This window comes from Sinocyclocheilus rhinocerous, unplaced genomic scaffold (assembly GCF_001515625.1).
Source record: "Sinocyclocheilus rhinocerous isolate Xijiao unplaced genomic scaffold, SAMN03320098_v1.1 scaffold1624, whole genome shotgun sequence".
Classification (NCBI taxonomy): Eukaryota; Metazoa; Chordata; class Actinopteri; order Cypriniformes; family Cyprinidae; genus Sinocyclocheilus; species Sinocyclocheilus rhinocerous.
This window is the reverse complement of record NW_015639527.1, coordinates 1,228,317-1,239,954: the sequence shown is the minus strand read 5'-3', so window position 1 is coordinate 1,239,954 and position 11,638 is coordinate 1,228,317. Positions and strand designations below refer to the sequence as shown.

General features: G+C 36.3%; 1 protein-coding gene across 1 annotated transcript in view; it reads left to right on the top strand.

Annotated features, from left to right (window-relative positions):
* Nucleotides 1-963: 963 nt before the first annotated feature.
* The window catches only part of LOC107751396 (opioid-binding protein/cell adhesion molecule homolog), a 306,488-nt gene continuing 295,813 nt past the window's right edge, over nucleotides 964-11,638 (top strand). Inside the window, exon 1 of the mRNA XM_016567119.1 lies at nucleotides 964-1,267. Within this exon, the coding sequence (XP_016422605.1) occupies nucleotides 1,207-1,267 (61 nt within the window). The 5' untranslated portion in view covers nucleotides 964-1,206. The remainder of the gene's footprint in view (nucleotides 1,268-11,638) is intronic.

Below are 11,638 nucleotides of genomic sequence, written 5' to 3'. Positions count from 1 at the left end.
GGAAGTGTACACATGTATTTAGATTGTATTAATGGCTCTTGGAAGTAGGCCAACATTTGTTTATTTGATTCTCCAATTGGCAGGAGAAACTCATGTAATGTTATTAATGATCTTCTGATGTTTCTTATAGGCCCACTTCCTCAGACCATAAACAGTGCTTAGGAGAGACCAGGGAATTTTGTAAGTTGTAACATGGTCAGTTTAACCAATTAGAAATGAGCTGTGTGAAAAAATGGAAATGATTTGAACATGACTATATAACCAACGAATACACAAATACACACACACACACACATATATATATATATATATATATATGGTATGATTAAGTGCATTTGCATTGAATAATTTGTGGTAATCACAATTATTGTTATTATTAGTTTTTTTATATATATTTTTAATTCTTCATATGACGTAAAGTGTTTCATTGACATTGGAGATGACAAGCAGTTTCACTTGACTGAGCTGGTTAATGATTTTATATATTTATTTTTATATTATATATCCTTTTTTTTATTAAATTGATTATATTATAGGATTAACGTTTATATATATATATATATATATAAACTTTATATACAGTATATACACACACACTTTAATTTCTGCTACAAATTTGAGTAGCTTTAATATAAAATTTAATTTAAGCTACTCTAATTTGTAGCAGACATATATGGTAATATTATATTAAAGTTGGAGACATGGTGTTACAGACATTGAAACAAAATGTTCCACTAATAGCCTAACGAACCAATTTCGAGACAGTAGGGTAAATTAATTTCAAGAGGGCATGCAGGAAAATTAAAACCAGTGCTAAATAATAATTCGACAACAGTATTATTAAATGATTAAGCAATTAAATGATTAAGCAAGACAAACGGCCTGGGGATATGCAGCAAATACAAGATTTGGAAATTAACCCAAGCATTGCAATTCAAATGCACAGTCACATTTCTTGAGCAAATGAAAACAGCGGGTTCTTGTAATCCTGTGGAAGCCTATCCAAACAGCTCCATAAACAATACCTCACTGAAGGAGGGACTTCTCAGCGCCTGCGTAGGTGAGTGAGTGAGTGAGTGCCTACTTCACAGTTACTTAGAGCCTGGGACTACACTTCCACTTATTCCTCCGGATTTTCAAATTGGTATTTGCAAGAAGGAAAACAATCACGCAGACCTCACGCGCACTCGATTCGCTTCAGACGCCATGAAGAATCCCGTGTATTGGATCGTCCTGGCTGGAATATCCATCGCTTTGATTCAACAAGGTAAGATATTTTCAGGAGATTTCAATTTTATCCGGAAAGTGTTTTTTTTCATTGGCTTTGAGTGGAGATTGTTGTACGCATCTCGTGTTGGACGCGCTCGCAATCAATGAAGACAAGTCAAACTCTGTGGCATTATGCGGTTTCAAACTGTTACGATGAACGTAATTATGTTTGGCTTTTGACGTATTTTCAGCATTTTAGACGGAGGACTGGTGGATTGACTTTATATTCGCGTTTGAAAGTTTTGTGAAAAGCGCACTGGAGATAGTGAGAGGACGCGGTCCTTCCAAACGCGTGCACTTGTTTCACATCTGCGTGACTGCGCAAGAATGTAATGAGTGAGTTTGGAGAGCAGCTCCCATCTTTTAGTTTGTGATCAACTGGTTTAAGTTGGTTGCAGAGATATACTGTGTTTTGCATAGCGGAGTTAAAACGGGCTAATCTGCCGAGGCAACGAGCCCGTGCTTAACATATGCCCTGTCAGGAGGACGTGTCAGTTGTCTCTCTTGCTTGTTAGAGTAAGGTGTGTTTTGCTGTTGATGCATGATTTGATGAAGAAATTATAATAATCATTTTATATAAGAGGGATAGATCACTAAAAATGTTAAATTCTGTCATCAATTACTTACCCTCATCTTTCAGAACCCACACATGGAGAAAAGTAGGAACGTCATATGGCTGGCTTTTTCCAGGCAAAGAATGAATGGGGGTGAATGTCAAAAATGTGAAAATCCAAAAAGATTTTTTTAAGGAATTGATTTATCCAGTTCAACTAACCAGTTCATTTAAAAGATCTGAATTGTTTGTTTGTAAGTCAGATTGTTTTGATTCATAAGTTCGACCTGTCCCAAATGGCACCCTAAACCCTCACAGTCATCCTCTGAGTCCCTGTCTCAAATCGCACCCTAAACCCTTGTGGTCTTCCTCTGAGTCCATACTTTCATGACGTAATGCCGCTTTGACTGTTGGGTAGAAGTCTGCTGGGGAGCTCGCCTCAGTGCGGACTCAGCAGAAGTGTGCAAAGGGGGTGCTCGCCAACACCCTTCTGAAAGCTAAAATGATGAATGGGACACCCTATGGTCTTCTGGATTGCAAGACTGCAAGTGCACATGAAGTGTGCCATTTGGGACAGTCCACGTTTGCCACACTTTTGTAACTTAATGGCGCTTTGACTGGGTAGAAGTACGTTACGGAGCTCGCCTCAGTGCGGGCACGGCAGAAGTACGCAAAAAGCAAAAATGACGAATGGAACACCCTACAGTCTTGTGAAATTAATGGACATGGGCACATGTGGTGGTCATTGTTAGTCCGCAAGAGCAAATTCAGTTTGTCGTTTGGGACAGGGCCTTCATATGTACTTGTGGTCTTGTAGACTTACAATGGCCGCCAAGTGTGCATGTCAGTTAAGTCCATGAGACCGTAGGGTAGTGGTGTAGTACTCAAGACCGGTCTTAAGACCATTTTTTGAAGCTCTTGTCTTAGTCTCAACCTAATTTGTACTCGGTCTTGTCTTGGCTAAAGGACTAAAAGGACTCTGTATTTTATTTCAAGACCAGTCAAGACCACAACTGTGGGGATATCACTAACTTGCCAGTGCATTGTCTGATTTATTTGTTAACGTCATTAATGTGATTATGTAAAACTTACTGAGCATAAGCAATATCACAAGAGCAAGAGAGCTGTTTTCACGAATATGAGCACGATTGCAAACCATGATATTGATTTTATCCTGTTAGCTTTCCACTGTACCACCCGTGGTACACTGCATGTTTTTGAGGGTTAACTTCATGACATATAACAACTTAAAAAAAAAAAAGCTAAACATGTCACATATCTTTGGAAAGCTGAGATTCTTGTGATTCAAATTATGCTTTTTAAAGATACAATCAACACAGCAGGTACAATCAGTGTCTTTGTCAGGCCACCAACAAGGGTTCATGCTGTGATCCCATTGTGTCTTCCAGCTAATAGCTCTCAGCTATAGTCATCTGTAGGCATCTGTTTACAAAAAAAATGTAGGCGGAAAGTTTTTATCCTTTTTCAGTGTGTTCAAACAAAGTTCTGTTACTCAATACCAGTAAGACTTACAGGGATTCTTGTTCTGTTTAGGAACAAACCTCAGAGTGTCCCCTTTCGAAAGAGACCAAAACCATGCATATACTCCAAATGGTTCAAGAACAGCATGCAATTTACTTTGGGTATGCCTTTTTTAGGCGTTTAGGCAAATTTCACAGGAATGCTAAGGGGTTATACAAAAGTTAATATTAAGTGAATTACATTTTAGACACAATTTTAATTATTATTATTATTCTTTTTTTTGTGGCTATTTCTGCAAGGAAAGTAGTTCCAAACAAATCCATAGCAGAACTGTTGTGTTTCTGAGCAACACACAGCAGTGTTTCATTACTAAATAAATCCGCTGCTTTGAGCGAATCGTTTGAATAAATTATTCTGAGATACACTCAAGTGATTTGCCACCACCTAGCCTACTGGCAGTTTTAGTCTGATATTCCTATTCATTTTATTTTTCCATCATATTTCAATATTCAACATTTTATTTGAAAAATGTTAATCTCAACAATATTTCAGCAGTTGTAATTGTACCAATTCAGATGCAGCCTCTGCAGTGCAAAGATTAATTCTGTTGTTAGTGATTTCATTTGGTTGGTAACAGCTCTATATAGTCTTATTGTTCTAATTGTATTTATTGATTAAATATTAGAGATTTTTCAGGCTGTAAATGTGGATCTTTCAGATGAATTTGAGAATTTGGTCTTGTCTTGGTCTCACTTTAGGTGGTCTTGATTACAACACTACCGTAGGGTGTCCCATTGGACTTTTAATGATCCTAATTTCAGCCAAATTAGCCATGAAATGGAAATCTGTTTTCTCAATGCATCATATTGCTTATTATATTACATTTTTAATAAAAATGTCATAACTTGATCTTCCAGTGAAATAACAGAATTCTCTCCGGTAACATGACTTCTTCAATCATTTCATCCACTTTAACTTAACCTCTTTCTTAAAAATGATTGCAAGCTAACATTCACATCTGCCTTCATCCCTGCCATACATTTCCCCCCTTTTTTTTGATAATCTGTTTCGCTCGAATGTGTGTCACAAAACAGAAGAAAAGATCTGTGGCTTCCGATACATTGCAGCTTTAACATTTCACTAGAGTTGATGATTTTCTGTTTAATAACTTAAATTTGAGTTTGTTCATTACACAAAGCTATTGTATGACTTCAGACTTTGAATATATTGCTCAGAATATGAACATATTATAAAGGTGGTCCATTCATGTTATATTTTTTAGGCTCACATCTTCAGTGACCATTTATTATAATTGTATGAAAACATTTTTAAATTACATTTTCCAAAAATGTACAAAAAGAAGAAAATCAGTTATGAGGGTAAGACATGACAGGAGTTTCATTTGTAGCTGCATTATCCCTTTAATATAGATTGGTCTAGTACATGATGTTGTGTTCAAGGATATCTTTTCCTTTTGTTTTGCCTTTTTTTTTTTAATGGAAGTGGTGACTGTGAGGGCAAATGAAAATCGAAAAAGCGGCAAGCATTCTTTTCGGAGTGGTTTTCAAGTGCTCGTACCAGAATTACATACTCCACGTTTGACCGTGACATGTCCCTCTTCAATGTTAGGCCTATGTATCCTACGCAAATATACATACTTGTCCAAGTAGCCCCCACTGTCTGCACAAGCAGCTTCCACTAGTGTAGAATTAGACTCAATGTGTTTAATGGAGGTTGTCAGGGGTTAAGAGTGTTTTTTTTTCCTTCTTTGGGACAGAGGGAGGGAGAGAGAAGATGTCATCAAGTTGCCAGGAAGCTACAGACTCCCCTGCAGTGCTCAAGCCAACATCCCTCCAGACCTGAACTGTCCATTGAACCCCCTGTCACTTTTCAAACGCTCTCTCAGCCAAGGCAGGAATTATATGTCATTAAATTGAAATTTGGTGCCACAGCTGTGGTCCAGCTTCACACAGAGAGAATGGAGTACAGTGATTTAACAGAGAGACTTCCTTTTGCAATAGACTTCAGGATCATTGCTCAAGCAGAATTCAACTCATGAAGTTTAATCAGTGGTTGACACAGCAGAACATGAGGAGCAGACATCCTTACAATAAAAACTGACTTTACAATAGTTGTAATACAGAGAAATGAAAGTCTATGGCTGGATGATATATTTGAAATGATTTCGCTGACCATATGAAATTAAACAACATAATGAATGTCAAGGGGATTTTTATTTTGGCCATTACGTTTCTGTATGGTGTCATTAGACTTCAGTTAATTTGCATTTGTAATCTTAATTTTGTGGAAAAATCCCTTAATTTATAGCAATCACATACTTATGAACTATTCTATGCCATTTTATACACAGTATGAGTTATGTGCTCACTGAAATTTCCAACATGAATTGCACTTTTAACCAGATGATGTGCTAATTTAACAACAACAACAAAAAAAATTGAATGTTGGGCACTAAATTCACTCACTGTTTTCCTCGTATAGAGAGGAAGGAAAGGGGTTATCAGACTATTTAAAGCTTCATGCTTTTTTACCATTTTATAACTGCTGTTTATTTTCAGTAAAAAATGCTGTAGAAAACAATTTGTAAACTAGATTTTATATTTCTATTTTAGTTCTTAAACGTTTTGAATCTGCTTGGCAATAATGGCAATTTGGTTCAAGTGGTTCTTTTTTTTTTAAATCAAATTTTTATTGTTTTGACATTGTTTAATATACAGAATAACAGACAAACAATCAGCTTTGCAACAGAAAAAAAACAAAAAACAACACATGATAAATGAAATAGAATTATATTAAAAAAAATAAAAAAAATAAAAAGAATAATAATTGTTAAAACTAATCAGTTAAACTGAGGATTGAATGGCAGAAATATACGAAACAATGTTTAAAACCTAATATACTCCAAAATATACAAATTACAAAGGCTATACATGTACAAAAGATTATGTAAAAAGAAATATATACCCATACAAAAATCTAGACATACAAACAAGTGGAACAGCGCTGAAAGAAGTCTATGTCAATAGAAAAAAAGCCAATTATAACCCAAACAGGGAACCTTAAACACGACTCTAAATCTCTCTCTCTGTGTGTTTTTGGGAGGGGGGTGAATCTCCTTAATTCAAGTTAATAAACCTTTAAGGTTCTCTAAAGTATGGTTTAAGTGGTTCTTATAAAAAAAAACTACCTTTTCGGGTAATTTCAGAGCTGGGCATGAAGAGAGATATATATATATATATATACACAGTGCCGTGAAAAGGTTTTTGCCCCCTTCCTGTTTTTTTAATTTTTTGCATATTTGTCACTGAGAAGATTCTGTCAGACATTGTGCTCATTCACAAAAGCTGTTGCAGAGAAGTTCAGCATTGTGTCCAGTGAGTGATTCTGTGAAGTATGAATGACCCAGAGGTTTAGATTAGGACTTGGTGCAGTGAACATCCATACATTTTGATGTAGCCTTTAGGGCCAAAATTACTTCTCCATTTGTCATTGTGCTTTTCATTCCAATTACTTGGAGGGAATGCGATTTTGTGTTTATTGAAATGCGTTTTCCTTAATAAGAACACAAGACGACTCATTCAAGAAAACTAATTCGGAAATCTCCACATCTGCAGGGAGTGCTGTGAAGCTGCAGTGATTTGGGTTGTGAAAAAGAATAAAACGTGGATTATAAAATGTAGAGTGTGTTGCGTCACACACATTTTTACATGTGTCTAAATAAATTCATGCATAAAAATTGAGTTGGCAGTGGCTAGTAAGAAGCTTTGGAGATCATGTCAGACCCTCTTAACTTTTCCATGAGCATCAATCCTGCTTGTTTATTCCGCAAGTACTGAACAAAATAGTCTTCATATATGTTCTAATGTGGCCCCATCACTGTTCATTAAACATCTGCTGCAATGACGTGAGAAGATTCTGTCAGACAATGTGCTCATTCACAAAAGCTGTTGCAGAGAAGTTCAGCATTGTGTCCAGTGAGTGATTCTGTGAAGTATGAATGACCCAGAGGTTTAGATTAGGACTTGGTGCAGTGAACATCCATACATGTGGCTATTCATGGGTTGTCACGTCTGAAGAATGCAGCCTTCATAAGTTGGCTGTCCAATATTGCCGTCTCTATTTAACCAACATGTCAAGCAAAATGCTATTGAAAAACTTTTGACGTTTCAAATACTCCCTCAGGAACAATTAAGTGATTGTTCAAAGCCTTGAGCACTTTAATACTAGGAATCCTGGAAGAAACTGCATTTTCTGACCTATATTTATGTCTTGTACAATGTCCAAAATGGTATGTTTAGGGTTTGAGTTCTGTGACGTTAATGGCTGTTTCTTTTCATGTTTCTGGAGCCCCACTGTTCTGAAGCTAATAATAAGTCGTGTTTTTAGCCAGTGCGTTGTTACTTTGGAATCTCTTTCAAAATGCCATATGGCTGGAACATACATACCCTTTCTCTTGAAGCATTAATGAACCTGTCAAACTCATCCCTGCTGCAATCACAGAGAAGTAGAAATCTGTCTGAGGAGTTGACCAGGTTTACATTTCACTGCAAGCTGTGTTCTGTGTAACTGTGTATGTGTCAAAAAAACTTTAATATTGAATCTTGATGACTTCGACTACATCTTCAACTTATTATTGTGATTATAGCGACTTCACTGGCAGAGGTCACAAATGGCTTGAAACCTGAAATACAAGATATGCCAGCTCTATATGCCAGCACAGAAATACATATAAAAATATCCTTGTACATAATATCAGTAATTGTTTAATTAATTGCACTGTTGTACACTAAATCCCTCCAAGATTTGGTTAAAGTGGATGTTAACCACATTCAGTACATTCTTGTTGGGATTTACAAAACGGAAAACAAAAACTTTTTTCCTCAGAGTGCCACTTCTTATCATAGTCAAGACTTCTTTCACCAAAAACAGTCAGAATAAAATTTTACAAGACCATTTTCCATATTCTCTCTGACCCTGAACAGTTAAACAGGATTTTTTTTTTGTCACTGTGCCTTCAAGACTTCTATGTAAATGCCCTTTAACAACATTTAACGGTTGTGTTTCTGGCAGGTTTCGTATAGTTGGCTTGGCTAATCCTTGAATAATGATGTCTTTGCAAAGCCTGCATTGCATTCTGGGATTTGTGTGATATTGAGTAACGTAACATAAGTAGCAAAAAACAGCATTTCATTAATTTCTGTGAAATAGAAACTATGTTTGAATCGGTTCAAAACTCTTATTCAGCAATTTGATTGTCATTTCTCAAAAAATGATCAAGATCAAAATTACAGTATTTTCCATAGTACACTAAACTCATTTGATTAGATTTTTTTGTGAAATGACTGTTGCTGGTGGGGTAGAAGATCAGTGTTGAGTGTTGTTCTTCATCTAGCAGATGGTGGACAGAGTGATTGAACAGCACATGTTGAGACTCTAATCCTTCTGTTTTTGATTAGTATGTAGCCTCTATGAGGAGTGAAGAGGTAGAGTAAAGCCTGGACATTTCAATTAGAGCTATCAGGGATTGTGCCGTTACCCCGCACAAATCCTGATTAAAAAAGCTCCACTAATCTATCAGAGTGCTGCTACTCAGCTTTTAAGGAATAATGGGCGTTACTTGTCAATACAGAAGTCTTCCAACCGAAAATGGCATATATTGGATCAGTCAGCCTTTCTTTGTCAGTTGAAGCCAAAATGACTCCGAGTAGTATTATGAAACCAGCTAAGGGGTTTTATAATACATTGCATTCAAAGTATTTCCATCATTATAGTTTCATTATAGTTTTGATTGGTTGCGTTATCTGTCCTCTTGGGCGGGCCTTGGCCATTCAAAGCGGGCCAGCACATGTTGAGACTCTAATCCTTCTGTTTTTGATTAGTATGTAGCCTCTATGAGGAGTGAAGAGGTAGAGTAAAGCCTGGACATTTCAATTAGAGCTATCAGGGATTGTGCCGTTACCCCGCACAAATCCTGATTAAAAAAGCTCCACTAATCTATCAGAGTGCTGCTACTCAGCTTTTAAGGAATAATGGGCGTTACTTGTCAATACAGAAGTCTTCCAACCGAAAATGGCATATATTGGATCAGTCAGCCTTTCTTTGTCAGTTGAAGCCAAAATGACTCCGAGTAGTATTATGAAACCAGCTAAGGGGTTTTATAATACATTGCATTCAAAGTATTTCCATCATTATAGTTTCATTATAGTTTTGATTGGTTGCTTTACCTGTCAGTCATATGGCCTCTTGGGCGGGCCTTGGCCATTCAAAGCGGGCAAGGTTCCCAGACCTTCTGCCGTCAGTCTGAAGGTCTGGCTATGCGAGACTAGCAAGTACTCAGTTAACATGTTGTCATAATCTTGTGACATCCCTTGAGTAAAATTTCAAATGCTTGAAGTGGAATGAAAAGAAACAAGAAGTATCTGGCTGAAATTACAGTTGACTCAGCATTCATTGAATAGATTTCCAGCACAACTTTGCTTTGCTCGTTGAATTTCATGGAGGCTTATGGAAAGCTTGTTATAATTAATGTTAAATGCTTGACTGGAAATCTTAATGGTCTTTTTGGATGACTGTATGAATGTAGACATTTTCCTGCAGGAAAATAAATATTCAAAAGACTTTTGTCTCATACCTTTAATTGAAATGGAAAATTGCCACGACATCACGCACATCAAACAAGATTTGTGACCCAAATCTTGTAAATATAAATATTTCACAGATTTGTAGCTAATTTTTTGCCTCTTTAATATCATTAGATTAAGTTAGGATCGATAATGGCTCATCTTATTAATATTTGACACTTAATCAAGCAATGTTTGCAATCGCTAATTTGTATGTCCCAGCAGAATAAGAAATAGTGGTTGCATATTTATCAGGAAGCTTTAATAAGGATGTAAGTGTTCAGGGCATAAGATATAGAACTCAAGAGCTTTATTTTTAGATGAGTAATGTTTTTTAAAATCATCATATGTAAATGTAGTTTTCCCTCCAGGTTTTCTTGGCTTGTCTTTTGCACTAACATCCAAGTCAGTCTCTATATATATACACATACATATATACACATATATTTTAATTAAGTACAACTTTATTTATTTAACTGTGTATATATATATATATATATATATAACTGTATTAATTTATTATAAACTCAGTATAACAGTTTCTAGATTGCAGTGGTCACTTTTGGACCACTTCAGAGGACTTTGCCATGTCATTGAATAACATGCATACTCATCTTTTGATTAACTGCAGTAGTCATGGTGCTGTTCAAGTCATTGACTACTTAATCTTCAGTTCTGTCAGGACCACTATCGTCAAAGATGATTGACAATTAGCATACAGTTTGGATTGGCGGTATGGTTCCATTCTGGGCAAGAACTCCCTGCTTGGGGATGAAGTTCCCATCTGACTTGTTCGTGAGTCAGTCACATAACTTGTGGAGTTCATGACAATAATGTAGAGATGGTTTTGCCTGCCGAATTCGCCATTTAATTAGCTATCGAGCAATGCAAAAACTGCTGATACTACTGCGGGACCTTATATATGAATACTTAGATAGGTGTAGTATTCCCATAGGTTGATGGGGATCAGCTGAGAGTCAGCTGATGCGAGCTTGACTAACGTGACCTGCCAGAACTGACGCTACGCTAGATGTCAGCCACTAAATTATAAAATGAAATGCTAATATTGGTGGGTATAACCTCAGAAATTCAATATTTCCTCTGATATGAGTTAAGGTAGAGGTTTATGTAAGGAATGCTCAAGAGCGCATCTGCTACAGCTGTAATATAATAATGCTTCTCTTAGGGACTCACCTTGTATCCTGCTGTCTAGATTTTATATGCTCTCTGCTGTGCACGAGGAGATTAGAGCAAAGCAACAAACAGAGAGACAATGATAAGAAAATATGAGTTGTTATTTTCTCATTTTCTCTGTCCTCTACAGTAAAAAAAGAAAGTCACAATACGGCTGAGATGACAGAATTGCTGGTCAGTGCTGGCTTTAAATTCTCAGAATGTAGTTCACTGCAAAAAATGCTTTTCTTACTTAGTTTTTTGTCTTGTTTTCAGCCAATATATCTAAAAATTCTTAAATCAAGAAGGATTTTCTAGACAAGTACAAATTATTGTCTTGTTTTCAGAAAAAACAAGTCAGAATTAAGTGGGTTTTTGCTTAGAACAAGCAAAATAATCTGCCAATGGAGTAAGCAAAATAATCTTATTTCAAACAGAAAACAAGATTATTTTGCTTACCCCATTGGCAGATTATTTTGCTTGTTCTAAGCAAAAACTCACTTAATTTTGACTTGTTTTT